This window comes from Oratosquilla oratoria, chromosome 24, assembly GCF_046742065.1.
Source record: "Oratosquilla oratoria isolate Oo_2021 chromosome 24, ASM4674206v1, whole genome shotgun sequence".
In the NCBI taxonomy this organism is placed as follows: Eukaryota; Metazoa; Arthropoda; class Malacostraca; order Stomatopoda; family Squillidae; genus Oratosquilla; species Oratosquilla oratoria.
Genome location: NC_134800.1, coordinates 20,751,918 through 20,772,424, shown reverse-complemented (window position 1 = coordinate 20,772,424; position 20,507 = coordinate 20,751,918). Strand labels below are relative to the sequence as shown.

Below are 20,507 nucleotides of genomic sequence, written 5' to 3'. Positions count from 1 at the left end.
CCACTGCACAAGTTCATTTATAACATCATACAAATTTGCCTCAGCCAACTTAATTATCATACACGACGTCGTAACTTCAGGAGATTTACATTAAACGACGTCATAAAGCCCGTCGTTACTCCGAGTTGTCGTTAACCGAGTAGGTCGTTAAACGAGGAGTACCTGTACTACATTCACACTTGTCCCCTTTTCCCTTGTAAAGTGGAACTATACAGGCACTTCTCCAGTCCTCCGGCACTCTACCCTCTCTCCAGCAAACATTAAATAACCTCACCAGCCAGTCCACCATCACTGTACCTCCTTTTCTTAGACATTCTGCATGGCATCCATCCAACCCAGGTGCCTTACCTGCTTTCATCATCTTAACTGCTGCCTTCACTTCATCCTTCCTTATTTCTCCTCCATTTTCCTCACTCATTACGGTCATTTTCTTAGCATTTCCCACTGCAACTATCTTTCCCTCCCTATCCTCCTTCACATTTAGCAACTCCCTAAAATACTCTGCCCATCTTCCTCTTACTGCCTTCTCTTCCATTATCATCTCTCCATCTGCATCTTTTACCTTTTCTTCTCTACTTGATTTGCCTCCTCTTCCTCTCTTAATTTCTTTCCAAAACATCTTTTTATTACTTTCAAAATTTTCTGTCATACTCTTACCCCACTTCACATCTGCTCTCCTCTTTGCCTCCTTTACCTTTTGCTTTACTTCTCTTTTCTTTTCTTTGTACCTCTCATATGACTCCCTCGTCCTATTTTGTAACCAATCTGTGAAAGCTCGCTTCTTCTCTTCTACAACCTTCTTTGTTTCCCCATCCCACCATTCACTACCCTTCCTTCTATTTCCTCCTGTCCTTCTTGTTCCACACACCATCCTTGCACACTTTGTGACTCCCTCCTTGAACCATCCCCATTCCTCCTCCACACCTAGCTCCACTCTATCCTTCACTCCCTCCCTCTCCTCCTTCAGCTTCTTCTTGTACTCCTTCTCCTTTTCCTTTAAAGAGTTCACTCTAAGCACCTCCCTACCTTTTGTCCCTTTCCTCTTTCTCCATCTATCCTTCACTCTCAACTTACCTTCCACCAAAAAATGATCTGATATTTCCCCACCCTCTCCCCTTAGCACATGTACATCCTTAACTCTTCCTATCATAGTCCTATTTACCACTACGTAATCCATCAACGCTCTATTTACCACCCTTTCATCCACCACCCTCTCCCATGTGTACTTATGCTTGACTTTCTTCCGAAACACTGTATTTGCTATCATCAACTCTCTTTCTAGACACATTTCCACCATCAACTCTCCACTACGATTCTTTCCTGGAACTCCACATTTCCCAACCACTCCATTAATTGGACCATTTCCTACCCTAGCATTAAGGTCTCCCAGTACTATTACATTGACATTTCTCCCTAAATCCTCTATGCACTCATTTAAATCTATCCACAAGGCCTCCCTTTCTTCTACACTCTTCTCACTGCCAGGCCCATATGCACTTACAAAGACCCACATCTCCTTTCCCAGTTTCACCTTCATCCACATTATCCTTGAGGAAACCTCCTTCCACTCCACTACACGTTTACCTATCTCTTCACTTACTAGAACAGCTACCCCTTCCCTCCCTCGCCCTCTCTTCACTCCTGATAACCTCCCACTTACACTCACCCTTCCCTTTCAACTTAGTTTCACTCAAAGTCAACACATCCATCTTTCTTCTCACAAACATACTACCTATCTCCTCCCTTTTACTCTCATCTGTACCACATCCACGCACATTAAAAGACCCAAACCTTAGGGTGCTGGTCCGAAAACTCCCAGACCCTCTTATGCCTTTACTTTTTTGTTTAGGAATGTCCCCTGTGGGGCTACAAGAAGGATGCCTAGTCCCAATCCCCGTCCCTTTCTTCTCGCCTCTTACGATCCAAGTGGAAATACTTGGTGGCAGTATTCTTTTCCCCCATCACAGAAAATGAATACTCAAAAAAAAAATGGTACAGGACAGCAGCATGGAGTTGGGGGACTGCATAACAGAGGGACAGTCATAGTATAAAAGTGTCATCATTTCTCTATGAACAGAGTTTTCCTCTATCATAGACAAAATGATGTGTGGCTCTCAACTGCATGCTACTTTGCCACAAAGACAGCAGTCCAAAGTTTCTTTCCCGAGAGATTTGTCAGAGGTTTCCAGGACCATTGCCAGCAACTGCAGGCTTGTGGGTTTTCCACTTAAAGAAACTTGAGGCAACAATCAATTGTAGACTGTGCTTAGTTTCCTTTTGTCCAAGACCTGTGCTTGCAATTAATTGCAATACATTTATTTTCTAGAGAACAAGTATAAAAGAATTTAACTTACTCTAGTTTCCCAAATGTAGCATAAAAAATACCAGCTATTAAATAATGTAAAATAAGGATAATGTCAATTCATTACCAATTCAAAGAATAAATGATAAACACCAATTCATGACAGTGGCTCAATACTGATAGAAAGGATTAAACAATACATGCTCATCACCCTGAGCAAACACACTTATACTTAAGTTATCCTTTGATGTATATACATACACACACTTATACTTAAGTTATCTATTCTTTGATATATATACATACATACATATACCAAGGGCTTTTTCCCCCTTACAAGGGAGGTAGCCAAAGTCAAAGGCATAAATCCACTCCCACCCATTTCATCCCCACATACTCCACTCCTATTTACCACCCATCCCTCCCTCTTTACTTGGCTCCTCCTGGATGATGGGTCATCCCTGCATCCCACCAACTGCCCTAGGTCAGAAGCAATGCAGCAAGACACCTTTTGATGTGGATAGGAATAATTAACTAAAACAGAAATTTTGTAATAAAAAATATGGATGTATATGCAGGAGTCAAGACCATCAACACTTTCACTCATGAAGATGCACTTTACAGGTTTTATTCTCACTAATACTTGATTAATTTTTTCAGTTTGGGGCAAATCACAAGATAATTGCACCACATTACTTCCCAAGAAGTTACTAGTTCAACCTTGGAATACCCTTCCTTGTGGAACAGGTCATTAATTTTTCTTCAACTCATACTGTCAACCACACTTTTTTGTTTTACATCCTGACCACAACCCTTTATAGCTTCATCCATCCCATCAATCTACCTTTTCCTTGGTCAGCATATATACCCCATCTGGGGTATTGGCTGCATGTTACAGTGGGGTTCATATCTGCTCAGTAGCATGCAGCTGATACTTTAGGGTCTATATGGGGTGCCCTGAACCAAAGTCACACATAATTTTGTCTGTAATAGAGGAAATCTCTATTCATAGAGAAATTATGCTAATCTATTATACTGTGACTCTCCATCCATTATGCTGTCCCCTCACTCTTAATACTATCCTGTACCACTTCTTTGAATATTCATTTCCTTTTTTGCCAAACCCTGTGGTAGGGGAGAGAGAATGCCACCAACTGTTCCCACTTGAGTTGTAAAAGGGGACAAAAATGGGACAGGGATAGGACAAGGTATAAGAGGGACTGGGAGGAGTTTTCCAACCAGAACCCCATGGTTTGGGTCTTTTAATGTGTGTGGATGTGGTACAGATGGAAGTAAAAGAGAAGAGACAGACAATATGTTTGTGAAAAGAAAGATTGAGGTGTTGGCACCGAGTGAAAATAAGTTGAAAGGGAGGGGTGAATTTGAGTTTGGGAGTGTACATGGGAGGGTGTCAGGAGTGAAGAGGGGAGATGAGTGGTGGGTATACTACTAAGTGAAAAAATAGGTAAACATGTGGAGTGGAAGGAGGTTAATGTGGAAGAAGGTGAAAGTGGAAAGTACATATGGGTCTGGTAGTGAGAAGAGTGTAAAGGAAAGGGAGGCTTTTTGGATAGATTTAAATGAGTGTATAGAGGGTTTAGGGAGAAATGTCAATGTAGTGGTATTGAGAGATCTCAATGCTAAGGTAGGTGACTAAACAACAGGTGGAGTGGTTGGTAAGTGCGGAGTGCTGGAAAAAAAATCATAGTGGAGAGTTGATGGTGGTGATGTGTCTAGAGATTTGATAATATCAAATACAGTGTTTAGGAAGAAAGTCAAGCATAAGTACACATGGGAAAGTGTGGTGGATGGAAAGGTGGTAGACAGGGCTTTAATGGACTATATAGTGGTAACCAGAAGAATAGGAAGAGTTTTGGATGTACATGTTCTTAAGGGGGAGAGTGGGGGAATATCGGATAATTTTGTGATGGATGGTAAATTGAGAGTGGAGGATACATGGAAAAAGTGGAAAAGGACAGAAGGTTACGAGGTGCTTAGAGTAAACTGCTTAAATGAGAAAGAAAAGGAGGAGTACAAGAAGAGGCTGAGAGAGGAGTGGGAGGGAGTGAAGGATAGAATAGAACTAGGAGTGGAGGAGGAATGGGGATGGTTCAAAGAGGGAGTCACAAGGTGTCCAAAGATGGTGTGTAGAACAAGGAGGACTGGAGGAAATACAAGGAAGGGGAGTGAGTGGTGCAATAAGGAACCAAAGAAGGTTGTAGAAGAGAAGAAATGAGCATTCACAGATTGGTTGCAAAATAGGATGAGAGAATCATACAAAAGGTATGAAGAAAAGACAAATAAAGCATAAAATAAGGGAGGTAAAAAGGAGAGCAGATGTAAAATGGGGTAAGAGTATGACAGAAAAATTTGAAAGTAATAAAAAGAGGTTTTGCAAGAAGATTAAGAAAGGAAGGAGAGGCAAATCAAGTAGAGAAGAAAAGGTAAAAGGTGCAAATGGAGAGAACATTATGCAAGAGATGGCAATAGGAGGAAAATGGGCAGAGTATTTTAGGTAGATGCTAAATGTGACGGAGGATTGGGAGGGAAAAATAATTGCAGTGGGAAGTGCTAAGAAAATGACAGTAATGAGGAAAATGGAGGAGAAATATGGTAAGATAAGGAGAAAGCTGTCATTAAAATGATGAGAGTAGGTAAGGCACCTGGGTTAGATGGGTGTCATACAGAGTGTATAAAAAATGGGAGGTACAGTGATGGTAGACTGGCTAGTGAGGTTGTTCAATGTTTGTCTAAAAGAGGGTAGAGTGCTGGAGGACTGGAGGAGTGCCTGTATAGTTCCGCTTTACAAGGGAAAAGAAGACAAGTGTAAGTGTAGTTGTTTCAAAGGGATCAGATTGTTGAGTGTAGTTTGGAAGGTTTATGGGAGGGTTTTGAGAGGATTAAGAGATGAATAGAGGGAGTAATTGATGAGGAACAGTGTGGGTTTAGGGCAGGTAAGGGTTGCATAGATCAGATTTTTGTGGTAAGGTAGATATGTGAGAAAGCTACAGGAAAAGATATGGATGTTTTTTGGGACTTTATGGGTTTGGAAAAGGCTTATGACAGGGTAGACAGGAAGGCACTCTGGAAGGTATTGCAGATATATGGGATAGGAGGAAAGCTGTTAAGAGCAGGCATGAGTTTTACAAGAGTGGTAGAGCTTGTGTTAGAATCAGAAATGGAGAGAGTGATTTGAGTTACAGGTGGGACTTCATCAGGGATGTGTTATGTCGCTCTGGTTGTTCAATTCATACATGGATGGGGTGGTGCAAGAGGTAAATGCAATGGTAATGGTCCAAGGATTGAATATGGTTAAAGAAAATAGAGAAAAATGGGAGATAAGCCAGTTGTTGTTTGTTGATGACACTGTGCTTGTAATAGGATCTGAGGAGGAAGCAAGGAAGTTAGCAACAGAGTTTGGGAAGCTGTGCAAAAGAAGGAAGTTGAAGATACATGTGAGTAAAAAAAAAGGTAATGCGATGTACACAGGGTAAGGACGGCAGAATATTGGAAGTGAGCATTAAGGAAGAGAGATTGGAGGAAGTGGATAACTTTAGATGCTTGGGGCAAATGTGGCAGGAAAGGGAGTAGAGGTAAAATGTAGATTGAGAGAAGCAATTAAATCCCTTGGGGGATTAAAAAGTGTGATGAGAAATAGACATTTGGGAATGAATGGTAAGAGAAAATTGTATGAATGGGTGATTGTGCCAACAGCACTGTATGAGGCAGAAACATGGACCATAAGAGAGGAAGAGTTTAAATATATTTGAAATGAAATACCTGAGAAATATGGTAGGGGTTACTACGCTGGATAGAGTGAGAAATGAGGTGATAAGAGCGGGGTGAAAAGGCAATTGAGAGACAGGGTTGATGAAAGAGCATTGGGATGGTTTGGACACATGGAAAGAATGAGTGAAGAAAGATTAATAAAAGAGATGTGGAAGGCAAAGGAGGAGGGAGTGAACATAAGGGGGCAACCAAGAATGAGATGGATGGATGAGGTAAAACGGGCATTGGGAAAGAGGGGAATGTCTGTTGAGGAAGGAAGGGAGAAGACAGAAGATATGGGTGAATGGAGAATGGTTGTGTATGGATGATGTGATGCATAGGAGTAGGGAATGGGGGTTGGAGTATGTGTGAATGATATTCTGACACAGCCCAAAGAGATTTCTCCCTGTCTTTTCTTTTTCTGCACGAGGGGATGGAGAGGGGAGGTCACCGATTAAATGGAGCAGAATTGCTGTGTCTTTTGCTACATTGCTTCTGACCCAGGGTGGTGGGTGAGATGCAGGGATGACCCAAGAAAAGAGGGAAGGAGAGAGGGGTGGTGAATGGGAGAGGAGTATGTGGGGATGAAATGGATGGGAGTGGATTTATTCCTTTGACTTTGGCTACCTCCCTTGTAAGGGGGAAATATCCCTTGGTATATGTATGTATAGACCACCACAAGGTGCTTACATGGGATGGATGACAAACAAGTCTGAATGAGTGTGGGATGGGTGTTGGGTAAGTGTATGCTTTGACTCAACTATCCCACTTAAAAAAGGAGCCCTCCGGTACTTAGATGTATGTAAATATATGTATAAGTACATATACAAGTATATATCTATATATATATATATATGGAGTTTTACTTACAATTTATGATTTGGCTTAAGGTAAAATGTTGTATTCCAGTCATTCATGTCTGTTACGTTGATAGCAGATTTGAACCAGAAAAAGCCATGATAGATGGGAAAGGTAGCAAAAGCCAATGGGTTCAGTCGAAAAGTATAGCAGCCAGTGTCAATGTTCTCATAGGTGACTGGTCCCTGGAAAAAAAAAATATATATATATATATATAATAATAATAATAATAATAATAATAATAAAAAAATAAATATAATAATTTCATACCTTTTTGTACTCACACCCATAAGTACAGTACAAACTACATACATACATATAGCAAGGGCTTTCTCCCCCCTTACACGGGAGGTAGCCAAAAAACAAAGGAATAAAAACCACTCCCAACCATTCCATCCCCAACATAATCCACTCCCCTCTACCCTCCCTCTTATCTTGGCACCTCCTGGATGACAGGTCATCCCTGCATCTTGTCCACTGCCCTGGGTCAGAAGCAGTGTCTCAAAACACAGCACATCCACAGCAATGCTGCTTCATTAAATTGGCAACCCCCCTCTCCGTCCCATTCTGCAGAAAAGGAGAGGGGGGGAAATCCCTTTGGGCTGTGTCAATTTATTTCTCATACATACTTCCTTAGCCCCCATCCCCCACCCACTCCAACCTCAAGCATCATCCATACACAACCATTCTCCATTCACCCCTATCTTCTGTCCTCTCTTGTCCTTCCTCAACAGACATTCCCCTCTTTCCCACTCCCTCTTTTACCACATCCATCCATCTCATTCTAGGCCGCCCCCTCATGTTCACGCCTTCCACACCTGTTTTACTTGTCTTTCTTCACTCATTTTTTCCATGTGTCCAAACCATCCCAATACTCTTTCATCCACCCTATCTCCTAACTCCCTTTCCACCCCCGTTCTCCTCCTCACCTCCTCATTTCTCCCTCTATCTAGCCTAGTAACCCCTATCATATTTCTCAGGCACCTCATCTCAAACATTCAAACTCCTCTGTTCCTCCCTTATGCTCCATGTTTCTACCCCGTACAGTGCTTTTGGCACAATCACTACTTCATACAGTCTCCTCTTAGCATCCATTCCCAAATGTCTATTCCTCATTACACTTTTTAATCCACCAAGGCATTTACTCGCTTCTCTCAATCTACATTCTACCTCCACCTCACTCCTCACTTCCCTGCCACACTCACACACAAGTATCTAAAACTATCCACTTCCTCCAGTCTCTCTCCCTTAATACTCACTTCTAGTCTGCTGCCACTTTCTCCCCTTGAACATCTCATCTTAGTTTTACCCACATTTATCTTCAATTTTCTTCTTTCAAACACCTTCCCAAACTTTGTCACTAATTTCCTCAATCCATCCTCTGATCCTGCCACATGCGCAGTGTCATCAGTAAACAACAACTGGCTTATTTCCCACTTTTCTCCATTTTCTTTAACCATCTCCAATCCCTGACCCACTACCCTTGCACTTACCTCTCACACTACCCCATCCATGTATAAATTGAACAGCAAGGGCAACATAACACATCCCTGACAAAGTTCCACCTTTACCTTAAACAACTCACTCTCTCCATTTCTAATCCTAACAAAAGCTCTACTACTCTCTTAAAAACTCTTGACTGCTCTTAACAGCTTTCCTCCTATCCCATATATCTGCAATACCTCCCACAGTGCCTTCCTGTCTACCCTGTCTAAGCCTTTTCCAGATCCATAAAAGCCCAAAATACATCCTTACCTTTTCCTACAGCTTTCTCACATATGACTTACCACAAAAATCTGGTCTACGTAACTCCTATCCTAAACCCACACTGTTCCTCACCAATTACTCCCTCTGTTCCTCTCCTAATCCTCTCAATCAAGATCCTCCCATAAACCTTCCCAACTACACTTAACAAGCTAATCCCTCTGAAACTACTACACTCACACTTGTCCCTTTTTCCCTTGTAAAGTGGAACTATGAAGCCACTCCTCCAGTCCTCTGGCACTCTATACTCTCTTAAACAAACATTAAATAACCTCACCAGTCAGTCCACCATCACTGTACCTCCTTTTTTCAGACCATTCTGCATGGCATCCATCCAACCCAGGTGCCTTACTGGCTTTCATCCTCTTAACAACTGCCTTCATTTTATCTTTCCTTATTTCTCCATTTTCCTCACTCATCATGGTCATTTTCTTAGCGTTTCTCACTGCAACTACCTTTCCCTCCCTATCCTCCTTCACATTTACCAACTCCCTAAAATAGTCTACCGATCTTCCTCTTACTGCCTTTTCTTCCATTATCATCTCTCCATCTGCACCTTTGCTTATATGGATGATGTTGTGATACATGAGGTGGAATGGGTGGGGGGATGGGGGGGGGGGTCAGGTAGTATGTGTGAGCAAAATTTGACGCAGCCCGATGGGATTTCTCCCCGTCTTCTCCTTTTATGCAAGGGGGGACGGAGAGGGGGGGGGAAGGGTCACTGATTTAATGAAGTGGCTTTGCTGTGACTTGCAACACTGCCTCTGACCCAGGGCAGTGGACAAGGTGCAGGGATGACCCATCATCCAGGAGGTGCTAAGATAAGAGGGAGGGTGGAGGGGAGTGGAGTGTATTTAGGAATGGAATGGGTGGGAATGATTTTATGCCTTTTCCTTTTTGGCTACCTCCCTTGAAATGGGGAAAAAGCCTTGGTATATGTATGTATGTACTTGATTCGCCTCCTCTTCATCTTTCAATTTCTTTCCAAAATATTTTTTACTTTCAAAATTTTCTGTCATACTCTTATCCCATTTCACATCTGCTCTCCTCTTTGCCTCCTTTATCTTATGCATTACTTCTTTTTACTTTGTACCTATGTTTCCCTTGTCCTAATTTGTAACTAATCTATGAAAGCCTGCTTCTTCTCTTCTACACCCTTCTTTGCTTCTTCATCCCACCACTCACTATCCTTCCTCCTATTTCCTCCCATCCTCCTTATTCCACACACCATCTTTGCACACCTATAACTCCCTCCTTGAACCATCCCCATTCCTCCTCCACTCCTAGTTCTACTTTATCCTTCACTCCCTCCCACTCCTCTCTCAGCTTCTTCTTGTACTCCTCCTTTTCTTTCTCATTTAAGCAGTTCACAGTACAAACTATCATCCATATATTGTCATCCAAGTACTAATGATGACTGTTCCCTTAAATTTCATCATGTGGAAAACCCACAGCTACATTGGCTAACAACAGTCCTTGGTACCTCCAAATAGCTCTCCAGAAAGAAACTTTTGTTGTTTGTGATATTAGTGTGGGACTATTTCTATGTCACTAACTGAAAGTGAGAAGAGAACAGCTGCCAGTTGTTGTTGTTGTTGTTGTTCCCTAGACTGTCTGTCCAAGCAGTCCTGCTCCCCAAGGAATGCCACAGCCGAAACTGGGTTTTCCCACAAATTCTTTATAGAGTGTAGTTGTATTGTTTGCGTGCATGATTGTGTATAATGCAGTCTTCCATAATGTGTTGTATGGTATGGGGTGAAGTGTTACATCCTGGACAATACCTCCCAATGGAGGTGAGTGGATTGATGGGATTTGAAAATGGGCAACTTCACTATTCATCTTACAGGACACCACATGCAAGTACCCATCACCAATTTTAATCCTTTTGATTTTGTGTATTTTACCTAGTTGTATCATATGGGGAGTTATGCTTGTAGTGACCTGTCTTTGTATCTTTTAGCATCAAGTTTTTTCTTAAATTCTTGAATAGTGTTTGTAAACAGTGCTGCCTTATCTAATTTATTGCAGATATCCACCACTCTGTGTGATAAGCTATTTTTTTTTTTTCACATCTCTTTTATAACTTTCCTTTTTGAGTTTCTTTCCATGTCCTCTTGTTTTTCTCTTATCCCACTTTAATATATCATCACTATCTAGGGCTTCCATTCCTTTCATAATTCTGGAAATAATAGCTTTTTTTGTGGTACTTTATCAAATGCTTTTTGTAGATCTAGAAAAGCACAACCTGCCCATCCATCCCTTTCTTGTATTATTTCTATTAGTCTTGAGTAGAAGCAAATCAAGTTTGTTGCACATGATCTTCCTTGTCTAAATCCAAACTGTGTTGGATTTAGTATATTTTTTCTTCCAGATATTTAACCCATCTACTTTTGATAGCTTTCTCACATATTTTTGCTAATGTGCTTGTATGGGAGACCGGTCTATAGTTAATTGGATTTTCTTTGTCCCCTCCTTTATATATTGGTACAATATTTGCTTTTTCTCAGTCCTGTGGTACCTTTCCTTCTTTGAGTGAGTAATCAATTATCTTGTATATTTTGTCCATCAGCTCAGCTATGCATTCTTTTAATATCCAGTTTACAATTCCATCCGGACTGTGTGATTTTCTAACATCAAGGTTTTATATTTGGTCTCTAATTTCCTTTTGTGTCAGTTATTTCTTTCATTGGGGGTATCTGTATTTCCTCCCAGTTTTGTGAACTTTCAATTGTAAATACAGATTTAAAATGTTTATTCATAATTTCAGCCATTTCTACATCTTCTGTATATTCATTATTCCAGAAAGAAGGAACACTCATGGGGTCCTTCTCTTACTCTGCCTATTATCTTATATCTGTCTCTCTGATCTTTTTTGATAGTGTGTGTTTGAGCTCCTTATAGATGAAGGCAGCCTACACACGGAGCGTCTTTGTGATGTGTGTCATTTATGACGACCGTCGAAAAAGACGTTCATTTTTAGATAACTATACTCTCAAACGTTGTCCTACACACGCAGCGTTAAAATGACGGTCATCATTATGGCGCCTGAGCATTGCGCGTCATCCTGCTAATTTCAGAGAGCCTACACACGGAGCGTCTTTGTGACGTGCGTCATTTATGACGACCGTCGAAAAAGACGCTCGTATTTAGATAACTATACTCGCAAACACTGTCCTACAAATGCAGCGTTAAAATGACGGTCGTCATTATGGCGCCTAGTGTTGCGCGTCATCCTGCTAATTTGACGCGCAAGGCTCAGGCGCCATTTATGACGACCGTCGAAAAAGACGCTCGTTTTTAGATAACTATACTCGCAAACATTGTCCTACACACGCAGCGTTAAAATGACGGTCGTCATTATGGCGCCTAGCGTTGTGCATCATCCTGCTGATTTGACGCGCAACGCTCAGGCGCCATAATGACGACCATCATTTTAACGCTGCGTGTGTAGGACAACGTTTGCAAGTATAGTTATTGAAATTAGCAGGATGACACGCAACGCTCAGGCGCCATAATGACGACCATCATTTTGACGCTGCATGTGTAGGACAACGTTTGCAAGTATAGTTATCTAAAAATGAGCGTCTTTTTCGACGGTCATCATAAAAGACGCATGTCACAAAGACGCTCCGTGTGTAGTCTGCCTAAGGGTCATCCTTGTCTCCTACCCACTGCCCTGGGTGAAAAGCAATGCAGCAAGACACAGTACATCCAAACCAATGCCACTTCACATCAGTGAAACCCCCTCTCTGTCCCCTTATGAGGAAAAGAGAGAAGACAGGGAGGAATCCATTTGGGCTGCATTAAAATATCATTCACACATGACCATTCCCTACTCCTCCACCCACTCCCTCCCTTGCATCCCTATATCATCTGTACACAGCCATTCTCTACTGACACCTATCTCCTGCCTTCTCCCTTCCTTAACAGACATTCTGCTCTTACTCAAGCCCCTTTCACCCCCATCCATCTATCTCACCCTCGGTTGTCCTCACAAGTTCATTCCATCCACTTTCATCACTCATTCTTTCCATGTATCCAAACCATCCCAATACTCTTTCATCAACCCTATCTGCCATCTCCACTTTGCATCCATTCCCCAGATACCTATTTCTCATGACACATTTTCATTCCCCAAGGCATTTACTTGCTTCTCTCAATCTACAACTTACCTTCACCTCCACGCTTCCCCTTCCTGCAACATGCGACCAAGTACCTAAAACTACCCACTTCCTTCAGCCTCTCTCCTTTAAGACTTTGAGAGGGAGGAAAGGGTGGTGGATGGGAGTGGAATAGGTAGGTGCCTTTAGACTTTGCTACCCCCCTTATAAGGAGGAACAAGCCTTTGATACATACATAGATATAGTGTGTTTAAGAACTTTTTCAAATACCTTGTCTATGTGTATTTCTATGTTTTCAATAGATGCTGAGTGGTATTTTTGGCTGTTTTAACCAACCCAAATACATACATAAATATACCAAGGCTTTTTCCCCATTACAAGGGAGGTAGCCAAAAAGGAAAAGGCATACAATCATTCCCACCCATTCCATCCCTGAATACACTCCACACCCTTCCACCCTCACTCATATCTTAGCACCTCCTGGATGACGGGTCATCCCTGCACCTTGTCCACTGCCCTGGGTCAGAAGCAGTGTCGCAAGACACAGCACATCCACAGCAAGGCTGCTTCATTAAATCAGCAACCCCCCCCCCCCCCTCCGTCCCCCAATGCATAAAAGGAGAAGACAGGGAGAAATCCCATCGGGCTGCGTCAAATTTTGCTCACACATACTACCTCACCCCCCATCCCCCCGCCCATTCCACCTCATGCATCACGACATCATCCATATACAACCATTCTCCATTCACCCCTGTCTGCCGTCCTCTCCCGTCCTTTCTCAACAGACATTCCCCTCTTCCCCAAAGCCCCTTCACCCCATCCATCCACCTCATCCTAGGACATCCCTTCATGTTCACTCTCACCACATCTGCCCTCCATACCTCTTTTACTTGTCTTTCTTCACTCATTCTTTCCATGTGTCCAAACCATCCTAATACTCTTTCATCAACCCTATCTCCCAGGTTCCTTTACACCCCTGTTATCCGTCTCAACTACACATTTCTCACTCTATCTAGACTAGTGGCCCCCATCATACTTATCAGACACCTCATCTCAAACACATTCAAACTCCTTCTCTCTTCTTCTCTTATGTTCCACGTTTCTGCCCCATACAGTGCTGTTGGCACAATCACTTCTTCATACAGTCTCCTCTTCGCATCCATTCCCAAATGTCTATTCCTCATTACAATTTTTAATCCACCAAGGCATTTACTCGCTTCTCTCAATCTACATTCTACCTCCACCTTTTCCTGCCACATTTGCACCCAAGTATCTAAAACTATTCACTTCCTCCAGTCACTCTCCCTTAATGCTCACTTCCAGTCTACTGCCACTTTCACCCCTTGTACATCTCATCACCTTACTTTTACCCACATTTATCTTCAGCTTTCTTCTATCACACACTCTCCCAAACTGTCACCAACTTACTCAATCCCTCCTCCGATCCTGCCACAAGTGCAGTGTTATCAGCAAACAACAGCTGGCTCACCTCCCACTTTTCTCCATTTTCTTTAACCATCTCCAATCCCTGACCCACTACCCTTGCACTTACCTCTCTCACTACCCCATCCATGTATAAGTTGAACAGCCAGGGCAACATAATGCATCCTTGACGAAGTCCCACCTTTACCTCGAACCACTCACTCTCTCCATTTCTAATCCTGACACAAGCTCTACTACTCTCATAAACACTCTTGACAGCTCCCAGAAGCTTTCTCCTATCCCGTATATCTGCAAAACCTCCCACAGTGCCTTTCTGTCACCCTGTCGTAAGCCTTTTCCAGATCCATAAAAGCCCAAAAAATATCCTTACCCTTTCCTATAGCTTTTTCACATATCTGTCTTACCACAAAAATCTGATCTACACAACCTCTATCTATCCTAAATCCACACTGTTCCTCACCAATGACTCCCTCTGTTCCTCTCCTAATCCTCTCAATCAAGATCCTCCTATAAACCTTCCCAACTACACTTAACAAGCTAATCCCTCTGAAACTACTACATTCACACTTCTCCCCTTTTCCCTTGTAAAATGGAACTATTCAGGCACTCCTCCAGTCCTCCGGCACTCTACCCTCTCTCCAGCAAATATTAAAAAACCTCACCAGCCAGTCCACTATCACTGTACCTCCTTTTTTTTCTTAGATATTCTGCATGGCATCCATCCAGACCAGGTGCCTTACCTGCTTTCATCTTAACAACTGCCTTCACTTCATCCTTCCTTATTTCTCCTCCATTTTCCTCACTCATCACTCTCATTTTCTTAACATTTCCCACTGCAGCTATCTTTCCCTCCCTATCCTCCTTCACATTTAGCAACTCCCTAAAATATTCTGCCCATCTTCCCCTTACTGCCTTCTCTTCCATTATCATCTCTCCATCTGCACCTTTTACCTTTTCTTCTCTACTTGATTCACCTCCTCTTCCTCTCTTAATTTTTTTCCAAAACATCTTTTTATTACTTTCAAAATTTTCTGTCATACTCTTACCCCATTTCACATCTGCTCTCCTCTTTGCCTCCTTTACCTTTTGCTTTACTTCTCTTTTCTTTTCTTTGTATCTCTCATAACTTCTCTTTTCTTTTCTTTGTATCTCTCATAACTTCTCTTTTCTTTTCTTTGTATCTCTCATAACTTCTCTTTTCTTTTCTTTGTATCTCTCATACAACTCCCTCGTCCTATTTTGTAACCAATCTATGAAAGCCCACTTCTTCTCTTCTACAACCTTCTTTATTTCCTCATCCCACCATTCACTACCCTTCCTTCTATTTCCTCCTGTCCTTCTTGTTCCACACACCATCTTTGCACACTTTGTGACTCCCTCCTTGAACCATCCCCATTCCTCCTCCACTCCTAGCTCTACTCTATCCTTCACTCCCTCCCACTCCTCCTTCAGCTTCTTCTTGTACTCCTTCTCCTTTTCCTTTTCATTTAAAGAGTTCACTCTAAGCACCTCCCTACCTTTTGTCCCTTTCCTCTTTCTCCATCTATCCTCCACTCTCAACTTACCTTCCACCAAAAAATGATCTAATATTCCCCCACCCTCTCCCCTTAGCACATGTACATCCTTAACTCTTCCTATCATAATCCTATTTACCACTACATAATCCATTAGCGCTCTATCTACCACCCTTCCCTCCACCACCCTCTCCCATGTGTACTTATGCTTGACTTTCTTCCGAAACACTGTATTTGCTATCATCAACTCTCTAGACACATTTCCACCATCAACTCTCCACTACGATTCTTTCCTGGAACTCCACATTTCCTAACCACTCCATTAATTGGATCATTTCCTACCCTAGCATTAAGGTCTCCCAGTACTATTACATTGACATTTCTCCCTAAATCCTCTATGCACTCATTTAAATCTATCCAAAAAGCCTCCCTTTCTTCTACACTCTTCTCACTGCCAGGCCCATATGCACTTACAAAGACCCACATCTCCTTTCCCAGTTTCACCTTCATCCACATTATCCTTGAGGAAACCTCCTTCCACTCCACTACCCGTTTACCTATCTCTTCACTTACTAGTATAGCCACCCCTTCCCTCCCTCGCCCTCTCTTCACTCCTGATAACCTCCCACTTACACTCACCCTTCCCTTTCAACTTAGTTTCACTCAAAGCCAACACATCCATCTTTCTTCTCACAAACATACTACCTATCTCTTCCCTTTTACTCTCATCTGTACCACATCCACGCACATTAAAAGACCCAAACCTTAGGGTGCTGGTCCGAAAACTCCTAGACCCTCTTATGCCTTTACTTTTTCATTTAGGAATGTCCCCTGTGGGGCTACAAGGAGAAGGATGCCTAGTCCCAATCCCCGTCCCTTTCTTCTTGCCTCTTATGATCCAAGTGGAAATACTTGATGGCAGTATTCTTTTTCCCCACCAACCCATATATCAAGTCCAATTTTTTGTCTGAATTAACACCGACAATTATTTTTTATAATGTCAATACAGGATTTATAATGAATTTTTCAAGATTGGTGAAGATTTCAAGCTAAAATAAGGTGTTCAATAGGGGAGCAATAGGCCTATTAAACCTAACTTCATTTTTGTATACAAAGTTGCATATATCACATTGAAATTAAGTGTTCCATTCTAGTTTGTGATAAATTTGTCATGATTCATGAGGATTCCCAACTGAAATAAGCTGTTCAATAGAAGATCAATAGCCATCAGACCAAACCTTGTTTGTGTATACAAAGTTGCATGTTTAACTCAAATGGTAGTCGAATGAATTGGATGTGCTTGAGAACGCTCCATGAGCTAACACTAAGTATAGCGATTCATCGATGAAAAATTGGCGCAATACCTAGTTGTAAACAAACCGAAGGGGGGCGATAGCGACTGGTAGACCCGTGATGTAGCAAAGTGATCAAGCGAAGAAGAAGAAGATAAATGGATAAAAATGGTGATAGGTGATAAACTGACATACACTGAGACAACCAAAAGAAGACTAGACATGAGTAAATATGAAATGCCTTTGGGAGTGGTTAGGAAAAAAATTTGCAATATTGATAGTCCTAAATATGAAGATGAATTATTCCATGGATTCAGAACAGAGAGGTATAGACTTCAAAAACATACTAATACATACATACATATACCAAAGGCTTTCATTCCTTTACAAGGGAGGTAGCCAAAAAACAAATACAAAACAAAGCCCTAAAAACAATTACAAGCTGCACAAATACAACAATGTGAAATACAATATGTGAGAAAGCTATAGGAAAGGGGAAGGATGTTTTTTGGGCTTTTATGGATCTGGAAAAGGCTTATGATAGGGTAGACAGAAAGGCACTGTGGGAGGTTATGCAGATATATGGGATAGGAGGAAAACTTCTAGGAGCTGTCAAGAGTTTTTATGAGAGTAGTAGAGCTTATGTCAGGATTAGAAATGGAGAGTGAGTGGTTTGAGGTAAAGGTGGGACTTCGTCAAGGATGCGTTGTCGCCCTGGCTGTTCAACTTATACATGGATGGGGTAGTGTGACAGGTAAGTGCAAGGGTAGTGGGTCAGGGATTGGAGATGGTTAAAGAAAATGGAGAAAAGTGGGAGGCGAGCCAGCTATTGTTTGCTGACGACACTGTGCTTGTGGCAGGATCGGAGGAGGGATTGAGGAAGTTGGTGACAGAGTTTGGGAGAGTATGTGATAGAAGAAAGCTAAAGATAAATGTGGGTAAAAGTAAGGTGATGAGATGTACAAGGGGTGAAAGTGGCAGTAGACTGGATGTGAGCATTAAGGGAGAGCAACTGGAGGAAGTGGATAGTTTTAGATACTTGGGTGCAGATATGGCAGGAAAAGGTGGAGTGAAGGTGGAGGTAGAATGTAGATTGAGAGAAGCGAGTAAATGCCTCGGTGGATTGAAGAATGTAATGAGGAATACACATTTGGGAATGGATGATAAGAGGAGACTGTATGGAGTGATTGTGCATACAGCACTGTATGGAGCAGAAACATGGAACATAAGAGAGGAAGAGAGAAGGAGTTTGAATGTGTTTGAAATGAGGTGTCTGAGAAGTATGATGGGGGTTACTAGGCTAGATAGAGTGAGAAATGAGGAAGTGAGGAGAAGAATGGGGGTGGAAAGGGAGTTGGGAGATAGGGTTGAAGAAAGAGTATTAGGATGGTTTGGACACATGGAAAGAATGAGTGAAGAAAGACTAGTAAAAGAGGTATGGAAGGCAGATGTGGAGGGAGTGAACATGAGGGGACGTCCTATGATGAGGTGGATGGATGGGGTGAAGGGGGCTTTGGGGAAGAGGGGAATGTCTGTTGAGAAAGGACAGGAGAGGACAGAAGACAGGAGTGAATGGAGAATGGTTGTATATGGATGATGTTGTGATGTATGAGGTGGAATGGGCAGGGTAGTATGTGTGAGCAAAATTTGATGCAGCCCGAAGGGATTTCTCCCCGTCTTCTCCTTTTATGCATTGGGGGGATGGAGAGGGGGGTCGCCGATTTAATGAAGCGGCCTTGCTGTGGATGTGCTGTGTCTTGTGACACTGCTTCTGACCCAGGGCAGTGGACAAGGTGCAGGGATGACCCGTCATCCAGGAGGTGCTAAGATAAGAGTGAGGGTGGAGGGGTGTGGAGTGTATTCAGGGATGGAATGGGTGGGAATGATTTTATGCCTTTTCCTTTTTGGCTACCTCCCTTGTAAGGGGGAAAAAGCCTTGGTATATGTATGTATGTATATACAAATACAACACCTACAGACCATTTACACCATGAAACAAAAGTCCTCAAAGTCAAGGACCACCTCGACATGAGAGGCGCACAAACACTTGCCACAGCCACCACAAACACATCACACCTGCTACACTACATAGCAGAACACCCACACACACCAAGAAACATTAAAACAACACCCAAAGACCTTTATCACACACATATACTCTCTTCTCTTCCTCCACAACCACCAAATACCAGCCTCCGGAAACATATTCATAATCATATCACTCAACGCTCCATTAACACACTGCTGCATGCCAGACCCCCTGGTATCCACCCTTCTGAATCCTCTCTCCCACAAAAGGACAGAGTCCACTTGGCCAGACTGCAGTGCGGCCACCACCCAGCACTTCTAAGCTACCAGAAGAGGCTGGATGACCGCATTGTGAACAGCTGCCCAGGATGTAACACTTCATCCCATACAATACAACACATAATGGAAGACTGCATTATACACAATCATGCAAGCAAACAACACAACATACACTCTATAAAGGATTTGTGGGAAAACCCAGTTTCGGCTGTGGCATTCCTTGGGGAGATGGGACTGCTCGGACAGACATTCTAGGGAACAACAACAACAACAAGTACAATAGTTAAGATTTGTGAGTCATCAAAGATAGATGGACAAAATATCTGGAGGAGAACAATATACTGAACCTGAGGCAATTTGGATTCAGACAGGGGAGATCATGTACCAGTAATTTGATTTGTTTCTATTCAAGATTGGTAGATATATGCAAGAAAGGGATGGCTGGGCAGACTGTGCCTTCCTGGACTTACAAAAGGGATTTGTTAAGGTACCACACAGAAAATTGCTATATAAACTGGAAACAACAGGCAGCATACATGGAAAACTATTTTATTGGATGGAGGATTTCCTACATGGAAGAAAATTGAGAGTAGTGCTTAGAGACAAATATTCAAAATGGGAAGAAATGAGTAGTAGTGTCACACAAGGGTCAGTACTAGCTCCGATAATGTTTGTTATATATGTGAATGCCATGGACGAAAGTATTAAGTGTTACATGAACTTCTTTGCGGATGACGCAAAGTTATTAACCTCTTCAGTACGGGCCAAAATCTCACGGGCAGCATTAGCTGCCAGACGTATGATGTGTCGTAATAATACTCGCATCATAAAATATAGTCACCGCTTATATCGATCGTTCTCTCTTTCACCCGTGAATTTTGATAACCATAGAAAATGTGATGAAGACAGTTTAGTGAGTATGTCATTACGCAGGGGCTACTACAATAAATATAATCAAGACGCCGATATGGCAGCCTCGCGTATCCACTTGCTCCTCATGCCGCCTACATATGCGGCACCATATGGAAGGGGTTAAAGAGAATAAACTCCAAAATAGACTGTGAGTTGTTACAGAGTGATCTGAACAAAGTCTCAGAGTGGAGCAAAAGATGGGAAATAGAATTCAACATCAAGAAAT

At 42.3% G+C, this 20,507-nt stretch overlaps 1 protein-coding gene across 4 annotated transcripts in view; it reads right to left on the bottom strand.

Moving 5' to 3' along the window:
- LOC143038520 (uncharacterized) overlaps positions 1-20,507 on the bottom strand; it is a 143,629-nt gene that overhangs the window by 54,801 nt on the left and 68,321 nt on the right. For all 4 annotated transcript variants that reach the window (XM_076207808.1, XM_076207806.1, XM_076207807.1 and 1 more), the window contains one exon: positions 6,941-7,113. In XM_076207808.1, the coding sequence (XP_076063923.1) occupies positions 6,941-7,113 (173 nt within the window). The remainder of the gene's footprint in view (positions 1-6,940; positions 7,114-20,507) is intronic.